The 21,151-nt window shown below is 42.9% G+C and overlaps 1 protein-coding gene and 1 pseudogene across 2 annotated transcripts in view; both read right to left on the minus strand.

Annotated features, from left to right (window-relative positions):
• TANGO6 (transport and golgi organization 6 homolog) overlaps positions 1-21,151 on the minus strand; it is a 185,958-nt gene that overhangs the window by 28,989 nt on the left and 135,818 nt on the right. For both annotated transcript variants that reach the window (XM_059153126.1, XM_059153124.1), the window contains exons 16-17: positions 16,187-16,338; positions 6,310-6,423 (exon numbers count right to left, since the gene is read on the minus strand). In XM_059153126.1, coding sequence (XP_059009109.1) covers positions 6,310-6,423; positions 16,187-16,338 — 266 coding nt within the window. The remainder of the gene's footprint in view (positions 1-6,309; positions 6,424-16,186; positions 16,339-21,151) is intronic.
• On the minus strand, positions 2,881-4,872 carry LOC131818547 (mesoderm-specific transcript homolog protein-like; annotated as a pseudogene).

Consider the following 21,151-nt stretch of genomic DNA (forward strand, 5'->3'; position numbering starts at 1 on the left):
GTGGTTTCCGAGATTCAGTGTTCTGGTTTGCCAGGCTAGAAAGACTGTGATAGCTCTACCAGTGCCCCTCCTGCATTGATTGCATGCATTCCCAAATAGCCTTGTCCCTAGGTTAAAAGCCAAGAAAACGGATGGAAACTGACTCTGTCCAGGACCTCTCCTCTGAGCACGGACTCCCTATGAGAGTCTGCAGCTGTGCGCTCAATGTCTCAAGGCGGCTGCTTACTATAGTATGTCCAGAATTTATAGTTGTTATCTGAAGGAGGGCTTGGTAGGCTATTACTCAGCTGTTTCTGCCCCAATTATTCATTATTATCTTTGGAAGGTATTTATGAAAATGGATGTTCTAAACATCTACAATACTTGAAATAAACAAGTCACTTTGCAAAGATCTGGGAAGTTAGTTTGCAAAGACCTGGATAGTTAGGCAGAATTTTTTTCATTCTGTTGCTCAGCTTACCCTCTCCATGCTAGGAGGGCTGCTCTTAATTCTGAGGCCAACAGAAGGCACAGGTCTAAACATACCCCCTCCCCTGGGTACTCCTAGTACATTTAATTTTCAAGAAGGGTAAGGTAGAATAGATTAAAAGGGAGTTCCTTCTGGCTTCTCATGGGCTTCAGGCTATCATGGGAATAAATTAGCAGTTACCAGATATGGTCATAAGGCCAAAACAAGGCTAAGCAGAGAAAATAAGTTTTTCATTAAGAAAATGAATACAAGGGTTGGGGGAACTGTGTGGTGGGTATTAGAGAGGGCACGAATTGCATGGAGCACTGGGTGTGGTGCAAAAACAATGAATACTGTTACGCTGAAAAGAAAAAAAAATTTTTTTTTAAATCATTAAAAAAAAAGAAAGAAAGAAAGAAAGAGAAAGAAAGAAAGTGAATACAGGGGTGCCTGGGTGGCTCAGTGGGTTAAAGCCTCTGCCTTCGACTCAGGTCATGATCTCAGTGTCCTGGGATCAAGCCCCGCATCGGGCTCTCTGCTCAGCGGGAGCCTGCCTTCCTCCTCTCTCTCTCTCTGCCTGCTTCTCTGCCTAATTGTGATCTCTGTCTGTCAAATAAATGAATAAAATCTTTTAAAAAGAAAGAAAGAAAGAGAGAGAGAATACAGTGTCTCCCTCCAGTGTGGATATTGTGTTCATTGCACAAGATTCTGACTGCTTTCAAATGAGTGGGTCTGTGATGTCTCCCCTTTGTGAACCCAATCTACCTCCTGATCTTCTGGACTCTCTACCTCCTCTCTAAGCGGCCAGAACCACAGAGGTCCTTGGCGGGCACATCTACCAGCAAGAGAGAATTCACTGAAACCTGGCATTATCTTTTGGCACTGTGTAACTTCAGAAATAGTGATTAGAAGAGGAAACACACACAGAGACACGCACATACACACACAACTTCATCAGCAAAGTGGCATTTTCATTTCAGCTGTTCCTGAGGGCAAAACAGCAGAAAAGATAAATCCTAGATTGAAAGCTTTGTGGTGATCTCCGTTTCTCATTAAAGTGCCACTGATTATAATCACACCTACGATTACAAGATTTAACACACCTGCTCTTAAGGATGCACCAGGAAAAGGAACTCTACATTCATCCCATCTTTACTCACCGAGCAAGCACAATTTATATATTTCAGTAAGCGCAAGACAGAGCTGGTTTGGAGAACAGGAGAGAGGTTTTCCAGTCACATGGTTTTTTGAAAGTGACAATAATATTCCATGGCCACAATTTATTTTAGCATTGGTGAGACCAGGAGTGTTGCTTTCATTGGCTCCACACAGATGTGAGAAATCTAGATAGAGTTTCTATTTCTTCTTTCACTTGACTAGCCAGATACTTTGCTGTGCACATACACATACACTCACTCTCTCTTTCTCTCACTCATTCAGTAAGGGTGTGTGTACTTATAGAGGTTTTTGTTTGGCCACTTTTGTCAAAATTCATTTTTATTAATAGAAAATAAACATTAATTCCAGTTTTAGTTGTTATACCTAAAGTTGCTAATAAAAAAAAAAGAATTTAAAATAATCACTTGGGGTGCTTGGGTGGCTCAGTGGGTTAAAGCCTCTGCTTTTGGCTAAGGTCGTGATCCCAGGGTCCTGGGATGGAGCCCCGAATCGGGCTCTCTGCTCAGCAGGGAGCCTGTTTCCTCCTCTTTCTCTGCCTGCTTCTCTGCCTACTTGTGATCTCTGTCTGTCAAATAAATAAATAAAATCTTAAAAAAATAATAAATAATCACTTAATCAGGGTGCCTGGGTGGCTCGGCTCAGGTCACGATCCCAGGATCCTGGGATGGAACCCCATGTCACTGGGCTCCCTGTTCAGTGGGGAGCCTGCTTCTCCCTCTCCCTGCCACTCCCCCTGCTTACACATGTGCTAGCGCGCTCTCTCTCTCTCTCTGTCAAATAAATGAATAAAATCTTTTTAAAAATTCACTTAACCATCCTGTTTTGATTAAGACAACTGAAACTGTGGCTTAAAAAAAAAAAAAAGAAAAATTCAGCGGGACGCCGGGGTAGCCCAGTTGTTTAAGCGTCCAACTCTTGATCTCAGCTCAGTATTGTGAGTTCAAGCCCTCCACTGGGCTCCACACTGGGCATGGAGCCTACTTTAAAAAAAAAAAAGAAAGTGGGGGCACCTGGGTGGGTCAGTGGGTTAAAGCCTCTGCCTTCAGCTCAGGTCATGATCCCAGGGTCCTGGATTCGAGCCCTGCATCAGGCTCTCTGCTCAGCAGGGAGCCTGCTTCCCTTCCTCTCTCTCTGCCTGCCTCTCTGCCTACTTGTGATCTCTGTCAAATGAATAAATAAAAATTTCTAAAAAAAGAAAGAAAGAAAGAAAGAAAGAAAGAAAGAAAAAGAAATATTCAGTACCATTTGCTCATAGGCCTTTCAGTATTTGTTCTTAAAGTTCCTGGAACTTTCCTATCTGTAAAGTACAGGGATTACTGAGCTATATGAGGAAGCCTCTCTGGGACAACCAATGAGAAGTTAAGCAACTGTCATAAAAGGAATCAATGTATATTTAGCACGGTGACTTGGACTACACAACGATTCCCTCCCCTCCAAATCAGGAGAGACATGCTTCTAAGCACTGAGGTACAAAGAGTCAGACTGTTATTTGCTGTTAGAATTAGCTAATAACAATTAATCTCTGGCACAGATGCTACTGGTTCATAATATCCTGCGATTTTAGGAAATTCTGTAAATAGTTTGGATTGAATCCACTTTATTCAGAAATTAAACATGTTTAAAAGGTTCACTACTCTGCCAGAGTATCTGTTGGTTTAGTACCCTTATAAAATATATATAATATGTGTCGATAAATCATAGTCTTAAAGTATACTTAGAATACCACATTTTCCAACCCAAAACCTATTTTAAAAAAATGTCTATAATTAAAAGCAGCTGATGAAATGAAATCCAAAGTTATGACAAGGGAGACTCACTCTCACTCACTCTAATCAACACTTGAAGCTGTGTTGCTTAGAGAACTTTGAACAGCATGTGGCCTCAGAGCCATTCAAGGACAGGTTGGGAGACACCCTTTCCTCAGTCTTCACCATAGGACTCCAGGCAAGGATGGGCCAGAAATGAGTACTTCTAAATATTTCAGCAGAATCCACAGAAGTGTTGAAAAGATTTTTAAGAATGTCTCTCTATCTATATCTGTGAGAAGTAATGCTCATCAGAGACAAAAAGAGAGAGGCAAGTCCATACACTCACTCAGAAGTGGGAAGAACGGAGGGACTGTTAGGACATCCTTAGCCGGGGCTTCTGCGGGCTTTTAACTACATGCTGACCACCCGTGTGAGTCAAGTGGACTTTCGTGAGAGAACAGCGTTTGGCGGCCAGGACCTCTCTGGGGCATTTCCTCCTAAGAGGAATACACAACATAAGGAAGTAGGGTAAGTACCACAGGGAAGCTACTCTTCCCAGCTCAGAAGGAGTTGATGAAGCCCGTATATGTATTCAGGAAGCCAGGGGATCTTCTAGCTGTGGACAGTGTTCCTATATGGTGCTCAAAAACCACTGGATAGACATTCATGGGATCCAACGGCCCACAGATAAAACTAATGGGAACAGTTACAGAAGCAAGAGCTCCCAACCAGCATCTTCTAAACTTCTTTCACTGGCTGATGTAGCCACAGAGACTGACAGTAACTAAGTTCTGTCATTGTTGGGTATCCCTGCCTCCATGTTCCACAGCTCCCTCTCAGAGCACTGGGTGGACAGCCCAAAGACTGGGGCAAGTCCTCGGGAGAATACAAAGAAGTTCATCAATCGTGTGAGGATGGGTGACAGAAGGCTTCCATTTTTGAGAAGCTTTTGGAGAAGGAGAGAGCCGTCAACCACAGGCAATATGCCTCTGTTGGATAGCCAGAGACTCTTCACGGTAAGCTGACCCCCTACAGAGCACCCCCTGGGCAGTGATCTCTCTAATCGTGAGCCAAAGTCTGACTCTGTGGTTCTGGAGCCCAAGAGGTGCAAAGGTGCCTCCACAATGCTGACCTGCTCAAATAGGAGGAAGTGATGTGGCCTGATGGATGTCACTGAAGCCAAAGCCCAAGAAATCAAGGGCAATCACTCAACAAAACCTCAGGGTCAGACCTTCCCAAATCTTGTACCGATCATAGCTGGAAGCTGGAAACCCATGTAAAAGCTTATCTCAGGACTTCCAATCACACCCACAGAGTCTTGGTAGAAGTTGTGCCGTCACTTGTAGGCGACAAATTTGCCTGAAGACTGGCATGAGTGGAGAGCCAGAGAAAGTAGGTGGGGGCGGGTGGAATATACGGACAGGCTGTGAGCAGGGGCACAGCAAGTAGCCCCGCCCGGGTCCCCCACTCCCTCATCCTGCGGAGGTGATCCTGCTGCGCCACAGCTGCGTGTTATCCTAAGCAACCCGGCACAACAGTGTGCAGCCCCCAGCTCCCCCGCGCCGGCAGCAGTGCGGGGGCGGCCATCAGCCGGGCACTGCCCGCAGCCCGAGAGGAGTGAGAAGCCCCGGGATGTGCCGGTTGCCGCAGCCCCCTCACAGAGTTGTACAGATATATTTTAATAGTGTTATAACTCACATTTTAAACTCAAATTTTATTTTAAAATAACTTTAGATTTACAGACAAGCTGCACGAGAATTCCTGTATACCCCTCACCTAGTTTCCCCCATTGTTAACAACTTACATAACCATGGTGTATCTGGCAAGAGTTTTGCAGATTTTTTTTTTTTTAAAGTAGATTCCACACCCAGTGTTGAGTCTGTTGCGGGGCCCAACTCACGACCCTGAGATCCAGACCCTGAGATCCAGACCTGGGTTGAGATTGACTCAACTGAGCCACCCAGGTGCCCCAAGAGTTTTGTAGATCTTGACGATGGATGAAAAACACTTTAATTCCCTCTTGTAGAGTAGATTCTCATCAAGGACAGTTGTGAGGATAGCCATTTTTTAAAATTAATCTGTGTTACTGAGTTGTGATCTGTGTGTCCCTACCACCATCAAGGTCCTAAATAATAAAGAGGGGATAACTAATGAGTCCATGCTTGTACAAAAATGGGGTCAGGCACTTGATATGGCAAAGTTCTATCCTGAGTAAAGCCTGAAGGTCTGACAAAACATTCTTCTAAAGGCTTCAGTGGCAGTTAAATACTGATGTGCCAGCCACAGATGAGTACTGTGGATACCAGGAAATAAATTATTAATGTAAACTCTCTCTATAAACTCAGCTGGGAATGAGTTTCCATTAAAATCAAGAGGAAAATTAATTTTGAGGTTACTCATCCTTCACACACATATGGATATATATGCTTTCTTCTTATATTGGCCATACACTGGGGAGAAATCCAGCCAGACCCATTCGGAGGAGGAAAAAAGTTTATGCAGCAACTACAATCTCAGGGATTGAATTCACAGCAAGAAAGGAAGCGTTTTAAGTGAGGTCCTTCAGGAATTCGCTTTGAACAATGAAATGAGACAGGAAGATAAGTCACTGAAGTTCGCGCAGAGGCAGGCTTAATGCGGTCCAGTAAGCGCACGCGGAACCGGCCCCTCTGAGAAGAATGCCAGAACTCAGAGTCGCAACCTAAAAACCAGGGCTCTGGATTTCCTGCAGCAGTAAATGCGTAGTTTGCCTACCCCTACAGAAGAAAATAGGGACTCTGACTAAAGAAGCAAATAGTATTCCTGCTATAAAATAAAAGCTCTGCTGGTGGGTTCATCTGCATGCATCTGTCCAAAGATCTGAGGCTGGAAGACTGATAAACAGATAAAACCCAAAAAGGCAGGGTAGCTGCAAACGGTAAGGAACTGACTCACCTCAGTAGCTTTCTGGCTGAGGCCCCGAAGCAGCAGCACAACCACGTGGACGGCAGCTCTGCGCACTTGAACTTCATGGTCTGTTTTAGCCACAGCTATCAGGCAAGCTGTTACCTAGGAGGGTGAGAGAGAAGTCAATAAAAATCCAGATTGCACAATTACCTAAAGCTTTTCACCTGGGTTCCACTTTCTACACGTTCATCATGAACAATCTGGCTTAGAGAGGGGTGGATAATTTCCCTGTTCTCAATAAAGAGGGAGAGAGCTAGTGGTGGAGATCTTGTTTAGTTTGGTCTTCTGGAAAAGGGCAAAATCCAATTTAGTATTCAGAAGGGAGCATGAGGAAGTTGGAAGGGATATGTATATATAAAAAAGACATGGTAAAATTCAAGTATTTCCTCAAAAATGGGAAGAAATGTGACTTGTCCCCATTTGGGGACACTAAATCGAAGGGCGGAAAGATGGCCCAAACACAAGTGGCTTCTAAGGAACGAGGACCATGGAGATTCAGCTGAGCAGCCTTCCGAGTTCAAGGCCCTGCATGAAGATGAATGCGCCACTGATGAAAGTTACAGCCCAGGGTTAGAGAAATACATAAATATTCAAACTGATCTTCTTCAGCATGTTCAGATGTCCCAGTCTTGCAAGCCTAGTGTACCCCACCGTGTCAGTCACCCGGTGCCAATTTCAGAGTCTCCCTGGGCTTCTGCATGTGTGGAATAGGTCTTTCAATGCTCATTTACTTTAAAAGACAGCCATATGACAGAAAAGACTAGAAATTACTAGCACAGCATGGTGCCAGATATATAGCTAGTAATTATATGTCATAAAATAAGAACGTTTCTGTTAACCACCCTGCTCCCACCCAACTCCTGGTAAGCACAAAAATATTTTTAGACCTCAATAAAGCGATACCACTAAAAACAACGGCAAAAAACCTAGTTGCTAAGGTATTCATCCAAGACTTAAAAATTAAAAACAAAAATCTTCAAAGTGTGGCCAATGGCAGCAACAATCTGAAAGTAAGTCTGTATTATTCAACTGGTCTTTCACATACTTTATTTCATTTACTGTGTGAGTGTACTTCTTGGCTAACCATGGGACGATTCCTAACCATGATAAGAAAATAGCCAGATTGTGTGTTTAGAAACATGTGTAAATACATATTATGTTTAAAGAATGGTTTTTAAAAAGGTTTAAAAAAAAAAAAACACAAGCACAAACGGGGAAATAGGCTTGTGCAGAAATTTTAACCATGCAGGTTGTATTTTTCACAGCTTTTAAATAGTTGGGCATAGTTCAAAGTGTCTAATTAATCAGTGATGGCAGAGAGATTAGAAGAAGTAGCTTGTTCTTAAATATAATTGCATCTGTGATGTATTGGCACTTAATCAAGTTGTACATCTATTAGAAAAACTTGCATCTCGCAAGTGAAGGGAAATCCCAGAAAAGCTCAACTCTTTGGGGGCTGTTTTTCAGTAAGATCCAGCAAGCTGCTTCTGCTTTTGACCTGGGATACCCTGACCCAAGACCATCATCAGTGGCTTCCATGCCTCTGGCATTAACGGTAGAAGCAATCCAGTCCTAAGAGGAATTCCTTGGGTGACCTCCAAACAGGTAACAATATAATAGCTACCTCCACTTGTAGGCTTAGTATTTACAAGGTAAGCGCTGAAATCAGAGAGACAAGTTCGAGCTAGGCCTGAGTCCTTCCTTCTTGACACATGAAGTTCAGCTTATTCAGTCTGGTAACTAAAGCATGAAACCAGCCTGGGCCCACATAATGTGCAGATGCTCCCAAGCCTTTTGCCTGCATCCCTCTGGGTTTAGTTTGGGGCCTCGGTTTCCACATTTAGTGGATCAAGACTTCCTGGCCTAGAACCTTGCTGGTGTCCAGCTTGCCACCTCTGTTCTGCCACACTGGGCTGAGCAGGCTATGTTTGTGCCTCACTCAGTGGCTCTAGTTCTGTTGTCGGGCATTAATTCCACAATTGGGATAGGCAGAAGAATCCTGACTGGAAAAGGGCTTTCCCTGCTAGGCCAATGCCTGACTTCTTGTACCACTTTGAAGGTACGATTGGGAGAGGAGCCCTGCTCTCTCACAAGCCCTGCTGAGATCAGCTGGAATGGCCTCCTGCTTGCTACTGGCTGTTAGTGATGTATGCACTAGAGGGGACACAGCCCATCTGCAACCAGCCATCCGGGACGATCAGGAGGAGGCCTGCTCACGAACCTTCCTCAACACCTATCACAAGAATCAAATCCTATGAACTGTATTATGGTCAATACGCAAAATGTTTTTAAAGCATCAGAATTTTACAATGTTCTTGCAGATACCATTTAGAGACAAGAACAAAACTTCTGTTCAGATCAAGCTCCCATGTCCAGCTTGCAATGTTGCTTTCCTACAGGCCAGTGGGGCAGACCTCTCGTCAAAGCCTCAAGCAGGGAGGATACATGGCCTCTATCTTCCATCTACCCAGTCTGAACAAGTCACTCCTATAGCCAATCTCTCACACCTTCAACCCCAAGGACACACTTAGCATTGCCTTCAACTTCTAAAAGGCTTGGCAAATAGACAATGATGTAAGGTCTTTACTAATTTATGAACTGGTATAATATTTCTATTTTGTTTCTACGTCCTCCCAGAGGGCGAAACCCAACCTATGTGATCTTCGTGTTGCCTGCCTTCAGGATCAGTGCCTATTCTAATAAACCACATTGCGGATATTCTAATAAACTACATTCTCTTTACTAACTAAAATACTTAACTCATATCCACTTCCAAGAGACACATAAAGAGGAAGATGATGATTACTCTGGAAATATTAAAAATCAGTTTAAGCAATTTAACACTTGATAGGAACCAACAGAAATAAGGAAAACATCACTTGCCCAAATGGCTGGCACATACCAAGCACAATCAGAACTATATAAATAAAAATAAAATAAACGGTAAGATTATGACAAACCAAATCCCAGGTGAGAAGGTACCAGCGTTGGTCTACATGTCATGAAAGCATAACTTCAATTTTCAAACTGCATCTTCATCTCTTTTCTTAGAGCTTGCTTTTATTAAAGTTTCAGTTGGTCTGCTAACTTATCTGAAACTAAATCATCTGTCCTTCTATTTTGTAAACAGAGAAACCTTAAGAACAAAAGCAGTACAGTCTCCAATTAATACATGTTCAGCTTGCTCCACTTAACCAGCCATGAAGGAGAACCCTGATGCCTACTGGAGCTTCCCTGGGGTTCTCCAGGACATTTCCTAGAGTCCTCATCTCAGAGGTCCACCTATCTTCAAAGTGCACTTAGGCAACTGCACCCATCACGGCAAGACCGGTAATCAATTTGGATCATTCAGTGGGGTCAGAGGTGATGGCTTTGCATCATACCCCAAAGCTCAGGATTATGGAATTCTGAGCATCACATATAAAGCGGTTTGCAATGGGCTTCTCATCTAGGGTACATCTTACTTGTCATATTGAGGATGGGCCTCTTGCTGTGGTTCCTTTAAATCATATTTACTTCCCATAGAGACTGATAAAGATGGAAATGCTTTTCAAGATTTGGTTTCAGGGGCGCCTGACTGGCTCAGTGGGTTAAGTCTCTGCCTTCGGCTCAGATCATGATCTTAGGGTCCTGGGATCAAGTACCACATTGGGCTCTTTGCTCAGCTGGGAACCTGCTTCCTTTCCTCTCTCTCTGCCTGCCTCTCTGCCTGCCTCTCTGCCTACTTGTGATTTTTATGTCAAATAAATAAATAAAATCTTTAGGAAAAAAAAGATTTGGTTTCAGGGATGCGTGGGTGACTCAGTCAGTTAAGCATCTGCCTTCAGCTCAGGTCACGATCCCAGGGTCCTGGGATCACATTTTCCATCGGGTTCCCTGTTCAGCGAGGAGTCTGCTTTTCCCTCTACCTTTCCCTTCTGCTTGTGATCTCTCTCTCTCTCTCTCAAATAAGTAAATAAAATCTTTAAAAAAAAAAATATTTGGTTTCAAGCAACATAGCTCTTGACAAGAAAAAGGAGAAATAGGGGAAAATAATAATGCTCTTCCAACAGGTTAAATCTTGACATCAACAGGGAGGAAAAACCTGATTTTCCAGTACAGAGACAGATGGGTTGATCCTATCTTTTATATTCCTTCCCTACCAGCAAACACTGTCACAGGACAGACAGTGCCCAAATGTGGACCACCCAGCAGGTAGGACCTCTTTCTTCAGAGGCCCAAGAGCTACAGCTATGACCGCCAATTCAGATCATGTTAGAAGAGACTATGGTTAGTTTGTTCAATTTTATAACAAAACAGATGACATGAGGCACCTGGGTAGCCCAGTCGATTAAGCTGTCCAACTCTTGATTTCAGCTCAGGTCATGATCTCAGTGTTGTACGAATGAGCACAGCAAAGGCTCTGCACTCAGCCCAGGGTCTGCTTAGAATTGTCCCTCCCCCTCCCTGCCCCTCCCCTCGCTGCGCATGCGCACATATGCTCTCTCAGAAAGAAAATAATATAAGTTAGATCCCTTCATTCTTCTGCCTTGGCTTCCCAAATCACTCAAAGTAAGTGCCAAAGTCCTTACAAGGCCCTGCTTAGACTGCCACCACCTGACCCCCTGGCCTTGCTGTTCAGTAGCCTGTCAAGCATGCACCTGCCTCAGGGCTTCTGCACTTGTTGCTCCCGCACCTAGCATGCTCTCTCCCAGGTATCTGCCTGGATTAGCCCCTTGCTTCCTTCCGGTCTTATCTCACTTGTCACTCATCAGTGAAGCCTTTCCTATTCATCCAAGTTCACATACCATAACAAGCTCCCTTTGCGCCCCTTCCCTTACTAGATTTATTTCCTTAGCACTCACTCTATCTGACACAAGATATACCTGTTTACTTCCTTGTTTGTTACCCACGTCTCCTTTCTAGAACTTCACTACGTGAGGAAAGGAACTGTGTTGTGTTCACAGCTGGATCCCCATAATCTGGCACACAGCTTGGTTGTAGTCCCATAACTGGCAGAGAGTAAGTGCTCAATACATATCTGTTGACTGTGTAAACAAAATACATAAAGAACAACTTAAGAGCTGTGCCCAATAGCGCACTTTTTCCATTGGAATGGACATGAGCAGTCTGACTACCAGAGGGCTCAATGGCTGAAAGGCTAAAGCTGTCAGGTGTCCAACCATGTTCAAACTTGTAGTCCACCCAAGGCAGCTGGTTTGGCGCTGATGACACGGCAAGCGTGGGATGCTACATAAGAAGAAACTTCTAAAAAGAAGAGACAGAAATTATGTGGGATGGAAACACCTGGTTTTCCAAGTCAGAGGGAATATATTACCTTCTGAAGTTTCATTGCCAAAAGCAATGGAGCTGCATGACCCTTCCTGTCAGTAGCTTTACTTATATGGCAATACTGCTCCTTTTTAAGGCACAAAAGCATTTTTGGGGGGGGGCACAAAAGCAATCGTATAAATGAACTGAACACATTTATTGGAAGATAATATACAGCACGGTTAAGAGCATGGATGCTGGAAACACCTGCCTATATCCAAATCCCAGCCCTCTACTTCCTATCTGTATGACCTTGGCAACTGATTTAATTTCTCTGTGCCTCAGTTTCCTTTGTGAGAACTGGATCAGTTGACACACACAAGGCCCTCATGAAAGTAGTAAGTGCTTGCTATTATTACTATTTTCAAAACACACAGGAACCAGTCTTCCCCAATAAGCCTTACTCTCCTCTTCATTCAATATTAATTAACAAACAGAGCACCCACTATATGCCAAGCACTGTGAGAGGTGCCAGGAGGATGCCTAGGTAAATAAAAACTAGTTCTGCCCTCACTGGGCTCATAATTTGTTAGTGATCATAAACATGCCTGGGATTTGTGTTTCAGGGAGTCCAGGTCTCAAGAAGCAGGGTAGGGGCTGGCCAGCTGGGTGCCCCCACAGTAGCAGCTCCTCACATGGATGTTAAGGCAGAAACAAAAGGAAGAGCTCTCTTTTTGTGTTAGCACCATGGGAAGCAAACAGCCTACTACCTAGTCACAATTCATTTCTGAAGGCTTAATAAGCAATCCCTGATTCTTGCTGTGAGCCAGGAAGCTGTAAAGCTAACAAGACCCTTCATGATGTAGCCCCTGTCAACCTCTCTTGCCTCAGCGCTGCCACCAACTAGCCTCCCAACCCCGACCCTTCACTCCAGCCTTTTGAATCTTCCAACAGTTCTTCCAACAAGCCACGCTGTCTCACAGCTCGGTGCCCTTGCTGAAACACCTTCTTGGGCTATCCAATCTCTACTTGTTCTAAAGACTCAGGTCCAAGGGTCTTTTCCTCCAGCACATCTTTGCCAACATTCAAACCTGACTGAGGGGCTCCTAAAATGTGTTCCTGCAGCACTTGTCACAAAGGACAGCAACTGTAGTCACCGAGGTCTGTAGCTTCTACCAGGTTACCCAAGCCTAGAAAGCAGGGTGGGATCTTGTAGGGTTTTGAAATCTCAGCCTCTAACAAAGGGCTTGGCACATTGTAGGTGTTGGAGAGATGTATGACTGGGGACATCTGAAGGACACTGGTTACCCCTGTTCTCTCATCTCCTTGCTGTCATGCTTGGCACTGTCATCATCAGCCTCCTTCAAATGACCAAAATGCTCCTTAAAGAAAAATCTTAATTTAAAAAAAAAAAAAACTTCACTCAATTGTCACCTTCCCAAATGAAGTTCACCTTGAATCCCCTATATCACACTGCAGCCTCCCTTCCACCTGACATCATGCTGACCACCATATCCACCTTCCCTTATTTTCCACATATACGTTATCTTTAGATCCTGGTTAAAACTCTGCAGTGTGGGTATTTTAATCTCCTGCCTTTTCTCTTAGTAATCTCTATCCTCCCCGCCTCCGGGGGGGGGGGGGGAGGGGGGCAGGGGTGGGGCGGGGCTTGAACTAATGGCCCGAGATCAAGAGTCACAAACTCTACTGCTGAGCCAGCCAGACGCCCCTTTAATACCATGTAAGCCAGAAACTAAGTTCAGAGTCTAAGTCATGTGCTCAGGTGACCGCAGGTAAATAGGTAGTTTGGAGATAAGTCTTCACTGATTCCCATCCCCAAGTACACCTGGGGGTTTCATCCTCTTTCAACAGGTCAGGTGGTTCTCCAGAGAGATGACACTTCTTGAATGTTATAAAACCTGCTTGAGCTCAATTTTTCTACTCAATCAAACCAAGAATTTTGTCTAATGTCCTGATGGGAAATCCTATGCCCCCAGTATGCTATAGCGTGCTACATTTTCCTTAAGAGAGAAAAGGGGGAGAAGAGTCTAGGGCTCAAAAAGAAACATGGTCTCAGTTTTTTTTGGTCATAGAAGATCATGACGTACTATCTGGGGTCACTGGTTTTAGAAAATGTATGGAATCCTGTCAGACCTGAGCTGATCCACCAGGAGATCTGGGATAAGTTGTTATTCTGTTCGCAGCTCTGTTTTAAAAATTTTGTGATGGCTGCACAACTCTGTAAATAAACTAAAAGTCATTCAATTGTACCCTTTAAATAGGTGACTTATATGGTATGGGACTTCCATCTCAGCAAAGCTGTTATTAAAAACAATAATATTTAGGGGTACCTGGGCAGCTCAGTCAGTTGAGGGTCCAACTCTTGATTTTGGCTCAGGTCATGATTTCAGGGTCACTGAGATTGAGCCGAAGGGCAGGCTCACGCTGGGCATGGAGACTGCTTAAGATTCTCTCTCTTTCTCCCTCTGCCCTTCTCCCCACCACCATGCTCGCTCTCTCTTTAACAGAAAAATGATAATATTTGGGTTTGGTTCAGATCATGGTTTATGGTTCAGTTTGGGTTGAGTCATGTGAAGAGACCGAGTAAATAGAGAAAAAATGCGGGAACCACTTCACTATTTGAGCCAGAGATGTTTTAATAAGCTGAAATCTTTAGCCGCACATCACTACTACCCCTACCCTCTGTGCGGCCCACTGTCCACACAGACCATCCCTGCCTCTCTCGGCTCTGCACCCTCAGCAACCCCTTTCTGGACTGGCCCAGGCCTGGGGAGCCAAGGTGCCTAGCAGGTGCTTCCCTTCTAGAACCAGTGGGAAGAGTAGAGCGCCCAGAAGGCACGCTGGGACCTGGACACCACCCCCAGGAAGACTTGAACGCTTGCAGGGTTCGCTGCAGGGCGCTGAACGACATGGTCTCGCCCCAGCCGAGTCGGGGTGTCCATCCTGCTCATGCTGACTTCCACGGTGCCTGGTGGGGGCCTGGGACAAAGGGAGCCTCCGGGGAGCGGGGAGAGAACACTTGTGAAGAAGTCGGGAGAACTGGTGAGCTACTGCAAATGCCTTCTCTTAAGTGTTACAAGTTCATATATTAACGGACAAGAGATTTGCTAAGCACCATCCAAAACCACTGAAGATCAGGTACCTAACGGTTCACGTACATTAGAGCACTCTAAGGTCTGAAGTTGGTAATGATCATTGCTTCTAAGTTATTTTAAAAAAGGATATATAAATAGGTGATGGGTATTAAGGAGGGCACTTGTAGTGACGAGCACGGGGTATTGTATCTGAGTGCTCAATCACTAAACTCCACCTGAAACTAATATAACACTGTATGTTAACTGGAATTTAAATAAAAACTTTAAAAAAAGAAAAGAAAAAAGAAGTACAAGTTAGACATAGGGGTGTCCCTCATGGAAGAGCTAAAGGAGAGGAAATGACTGATGGATAAATTTCTTAAAAATCTGAAGTTGGAATTTAAGGACATGATTCGCCTTTACTATCAATAAAACAAAGACTATAAAGCTCAGGAATCAGGAAATGCCATAAATTCAAGTGTCTGCAATATCCATGAGTGTATTTCTCTGCTTATTCATAAGACACAATCACCAGACATCAAAGAAAATTCCTTCTCACTAGGAACTTCTTAATACTTGTTGTTCAATATGGTCAACCTCAGCATACTAAATAGTGTAAAAGGAGCCAGAATTATTACAGTTCTTCTGTTTTTGTTCGAGGAAAGTTATGTGCTCTCTCTGGGAAATTTGATCTCTCACAAACAGAAAAATAACACAAACTGTTTTATTTGTATATTTATAATTTATAAGCCAACTTCTTCCAAATGAAGATTTAAGACAGTCATGAGCATTGGCACATGTTAACTGGTCTTTTTCTGTCCAGCATCGTCTTTAAATAGCAGAGTGCCTACCACACAGTAGGGAGTCAGGATATATATTAATATATTTAGGACTAAACAAGCACAAGGTCAAATATAAAATCAAAGAAGCTAGAGGAAGATGTTCGTAGAGGACAACAGCAAGATGCACATTTCATCAACCAGGAGTGTCCAGTGCCAATATCCCGCATGGCTATTGTTGTGGCTGCCTATTCAGCCTTTGTGTACGATGTACCAAGTACTGGGTGTAGAGTGGTGAACAAAACATGGAAGTTAATTTGTCTTTTTGGGTAAATAATCTCATCCCCCTGAACTACAGGGCACCTCTGACCAAAGAGGGCCAATTAGAATATTTGCCTGAGATTTTTCTGTGAACAGAGATGAAACTCACAGATGGCCCACAGACCCAGGGTTTAGTTCCATCTGCTCTTGCTCGAGGTACCTTCAACTCTGTTAGCTATCTTGGAATCTTTATAATAAATCCTCTTGTAATGCATAAGGTAAATTAAGGTGACTTCCTATTACTTGCAACAAAAAAATTCTTTGGTATATAACTTTTGATATACATAGAAGATTAGTGAGGCCAAGGGAGGTTCAATGACTTATCTGATCTGGAAAAAAAACACAGATCTGACTCCCAATCCTATATCATAGGTCCAAGAAAAAAAACAAGCTTTAGAGAAAGGAATTGACATGCATCACCTCATGAACCACGGAGCCCAGCAGGAAATCCAGCCGCTGGCACAGTTCTCCAAGGTTTGATAAGCTGCTGGCTCTGTGAGCACTATCAGGATCTCTTGCTCCCCTCAGGAAGGTGTGGATCAAAGGTTCTCTGTATTTTGAGACCATGTCCCCTACAGGGAAAAAACATTAAAACACGAAATCAAAATCTTTAAAAATAAATTTTCAAGTTCTTAAAAAAGGAATAATGAGGGGCACCTGGGTGGCTCACTAGGTTAAGCATCTGACTTCAGCTGAGGTCATGATCCCGGGGTCCTGGGGTCAAATCCAATGCAGGGCTCCCTGGTCAGCAGGGAGTCTGTTTCTCCCTCTGCCCCTCCCCCAACTCATGCTCTTTCTCCCTCTCTCTTACTCTCTCAAATATATAAATCTTTTTTTTTTTTTTTTTTTAAGAAGGTATGGTGATACTATCATGGTATATAGTATGGTGTTTTATATTTTCAAAGTACTTGCATAACCATTAGAAATCATGCTCAGGGAGAATATTCAATGTCATGTAGGAAGAGGACTAGGAATTGACCATTAGAATGAATGACAATGAGGTCACTGTTGACCCTGATGAGAATGGTTTTGATGGACTAGCAGGGGTGAGAGCAGGAGAGAAGTGACTCTAAGAGAATGCGATAACTGTGCACAGAAAGATCACTTTAGGAGTTTTTCAGCAAAGCAGATCAAGGAAATGTGGTAGCAGCTGGTCAAGGAAGGGGGGGGTCAAGAGAGGTTTTTGTTTTATTTGAAGAGAGGAGAAATAGTACATTAAGACATTCAGAATTGTCATTTTGCATATGGAAACAACTTCTTCCACAGGTTTATCAAGGGCTAAAGATGTTCTGTCTTGATCTAGGTTCTGATCTAGAGCCTAGTTTTGGAACTAGGCTCTAGTTCCAAAACCCAAGTACAAATACTTCACCGTTAGCTTTTTTGTAGCCCTAAGGCTACATGATATCAATAAGGTGACAAAATGGTTTCTGAATAATTGCTTAAAGTCATCTATTCTTAATCATCAAAATGATGAATCACAAACAACAACAACAAAACAAAATACCACCAACCTGGCCTATCAGGCTCAGCTCAAATACCATGTCCTTTATGAAACCTTTCCTCAGTTGGCCTTACGTAGTCCTCCTGGGAAGTCCTACAGTTCCCTGAATTTAAATCACTTTGGCTTAAATCACAAGTGTCACTAATGCCTTGATTCCTGTTTGCAGCCTCTCTCATTAGACTATGAATTCCTTGAGTGTAGAATTTTGTTCCCTTCAGTTCTTAGTAATCTTTGTATGTGCTAGGTACTCAACAAATGCTAACGGAACTGAATTCATTAGTTTATTCAACAAAACAAAATTACATGCTAGGTATCATGCTAATGTTCTAGGGGTAGAATATATAAACATAATCTTTACCCTCTAAGAAGCCCAAAGTTTAGGAGGTGGGTACAAATGGGTAGGTACCAACAGTCTCAGGATTGTGTGATAAAATGCCCAAAGCCATCACAGAATCAAGCAGAGGTTGCCTGCAGAGTCCAGTTTCACTAATCTCAGTCACTCTGGAACGGGGGGGGGGGGGGGGGGATTGCAGGATGAAAGGTAAGAACAGATAACAAACAAGTGAATGTTTACCAACGTAGGAATTTAGAGTTAAAAATGAGTGGCAAAGAAAAGGAACTATGTGCTAGGCACTACGGTAGGCCTGGGGATCCAATCATAAACAAGAAATAGTCCTTGAGAAAAATTTTAGGAAGAACATCGAGAGGTATCTCATTCATTCATCCAACCAATCTTACCTTCTTTTTTTTTTAGTGTTTTTTTTTTTCTTTTTGTTTTGTTTTGTTTTTTAGTAAACTCTGCCCCCAATGTTGGGCTTGAATTCACGACCCCAAGATCAAGGGTCACATGCTCTACTGACTGGGCCAGCAAGGTGTCCCTCATCCAGCATTATTCCAAATTATGTTCTCAGTCTGGAGGTAATAAAACATAAGCAAGAAAGTAAAGGTCCCATCTTCATGAAACCTACTTCTAGTGGGGGAGAAAGATAATAAATGGTAAATAAGTATTCCTGCAGCAGAAACGGTTATGAGGAAAAATAAGGAAGGCGTATGGAGTGGGGGAGACTGAGAGCCAGGGGTGAGGGCGCTCGGAAAAGCTCTCAGAGGAGAAGACCTGAAGGAACAAATCATGAAGGCTGTGGAGGACAGTGAAGAGTAAAGGGACAACAGAAGTTTGATATTCAGTATAGAATCATAGGGTTGTTTCTTATCCTGACATTAATAAAACCACAATTTAACGTCCTGTGTATATAAATTCTGGCCCTGCGTGAGCTTCATTACTACTTTCCAAATGAGCAACCACTTAACTGCAACCTCCACCAATCCCATTCCCAAGAACCTAAGAACCCGGAGGAGACAGCCAGAAGGAAGGTTAGCATCTCAAGAGCCTTGCACTGTACTCCATCACTGGGCTCTGCGCTATGGTGTTGCAGGGTTTGGGGCTAGAAGAGCTGGCACACTGTATCCACTCTGTGTTTCTCAGAGTACGCTGCCATCATGTTCTCTGCAACCCGATCTCCCTCAGGGTCACACACACAGACTCCATTTGTGACACCCTTGCTCGGTCCTGCTCTTCTTCATGGATCTACATCTCTGCTCCCAATTCCTGGGGGCCACTGCTTGCCTCTGATGAAACCTCTGTCCCCTGAACTCCTATCATGCCACACAGCTAGCTTCTCAGGATGGGGGTCACTCCTGACCAGGTTTCTATGTAGAGCAAAATGAATGCATGTAGTCAGAGAATATAGCTTCCAGGGCTGGAATTTGACGCAGGCAGAGATTTTCAAGAGCCTACATAAAGGGTTCTTAATTTTAGTTTTAGGGATCCTTATATGTCACATTTTATTATGCACATCTCATTGGCATTCTCCCATTTTTGCATGTAAATAGCACTCTAATTTTGTTCACATATCCGTCATCTCCCCTGCCCCAATCACCACCCATGTGATTCAGGCTAACGTCTTCAAGGGTCTAAGTGAATCATGGTAGACACATCCCCTTGCCTTAACTGGTTTATGCATGGGCATGTAACCTAGTCTGAACAAGAGGTGTGAAGGAAAATCTGCTAAAGACATTTTATCTCTGCTCTGATAACACCTTAGAGTTACTGCAGTCGACCTGAAACCATAAGGGACCAGAGGATGAAGTCAATAGCTTAGGCTGGCAGAGCAGGAAAATGAAAGGAATGTGAATCTTCAATGTATCACAAAGCCAAAAAATTAACCAGTCCTGGACTTTTTATTTTGTGTAATGATTCATTCCTTATTGTTTAAAGCCAGTTGAGTTGGGAGTTTCTGTTATCTGCAGCCAAAAGCATTCTAACATATAATATGAAAACTGGAATGTTCTTTAAAATTATAGAGCACTTTGGAGCACCTGGCTGGCTCTGTTGGAAGAGCATGCAACTCCTGATCTTAGGGGTCGTGAGTTGAAGTCCCACATTGGGTACAGAAATTACTAAAAACTAAATAAACTTAAAAAAAAAAATTGTAGAGCATTTCTATGTCAGTTCAATGTCTTTAACAGTGCAAAGCCAGAAAAGCTAAATTTGCCAAAACAAAGGAATTTAAGACAGTATATGTTTTTTTAAAGGACTGAAAATAAGTTTCATAACAAAATAAAAAAAATTAAACCCAATAATTTTCTTTCTTTTAATTGCAATTTTAATTGGTACGAAAGTGTAGTACACAGCATGACTCTTAAAATATCAGCATACGCATGTATATATGTATATGACTTTCTCAAAGAGCTAAGTCATCCTTATATATCTGCTAACCTATTAAAACATCAGCATATATATATATATATATATATATATATATATATATCTTTCCCAAAGAGCTAAGTCATCCTTACATATCTGCCAACCTATTTAAAAAAAAAGGTGAGTAACTATTTACAGTAGTAATTTATATGAAGGGGTTATATGCTGAGCATATTTCACAACTACTGACTAACCCATTTCATTACGAACTAAAACCCTGGGCTCTGGGACATCTGCTACTATTCCTCAATTTCTGATTAAGCAACAATACCTCAATGATCCCATCCTGGAGGGGTTGGGTTTAGGGTTTATTTTATTTTATTTTTTAAAAGATTTTCTTTATTTATTTGGGAGAGAGAGAGAGATTGAGCATGAGCAGTGGGGAGAGGGGGAAGCAACTTCCCTGCTGAGCCAGAAGCCCGATGTTGGGTTTTTTTGTGTGTGTTTTTTTGTGCATTGTTGGGGTTTTTTTTTGTTTTTTGTATTTTTCTTTATCCAGATGAGATGTTCTTATTGCTTCAGTTGAAACTTATCTGAACCACAAGATTCCAAAATTCACCTTTCGTCTTTAAGATAGCACATACTTGCGCCCAACAAGAGCAAACAATTCATTACCATCCTGTCACCTTATCCCCTTCACAATACGCATGTTATATGGCTTTTACAAAAAATGGTATTGATTTCTGAATTTCCTCCCCACCCCCACCCCCCCCCATATTCAGAAAGTACCCACCATAGACTACAATATTTGCAGTAAGGGATACCCATGAGGAGTGAAGTGAAGTTAGAGAGACCACCATCTTTTCCTCAGGCATTTCTGAATGGCTTAGGAAAATGAACACAGTAAATCCAAGCTCACTTTTAGAGACTTACTTAAGTAGATGCTAGGCGTTTATCTTAGTTCAGCTCTAATGACTCCTACTTAGTTCAATGATGATGACAACACCTGGCTATTTGCATTTCCATATTCTTCTCAGGAAGTCAGTAATAATCAACCTTACCGAAAAGCACACAGCTGTGTGTTCAAGGAAGCAAGTGAAGGAACTAGATTTGTTTGAACAAACCTGATAAAAATGAGTTGCTTTGGAAGGTGAAAAATCAAGAGTATAGTGAAAAGAGA

This window comes from Mustela lutreola, chromosome 16 (assembly GCF_030435805.1).
Source record: "Mustela lutreola isolate mMusLut2 chromosome 16, mMusLut2.pri, whole genome shotgun sequence".
NCBI lineage: Eukaryota > Metazoa > Chordata > Mammalia > Carnivora > Mustelidae > Mustela > Mustela lutreola.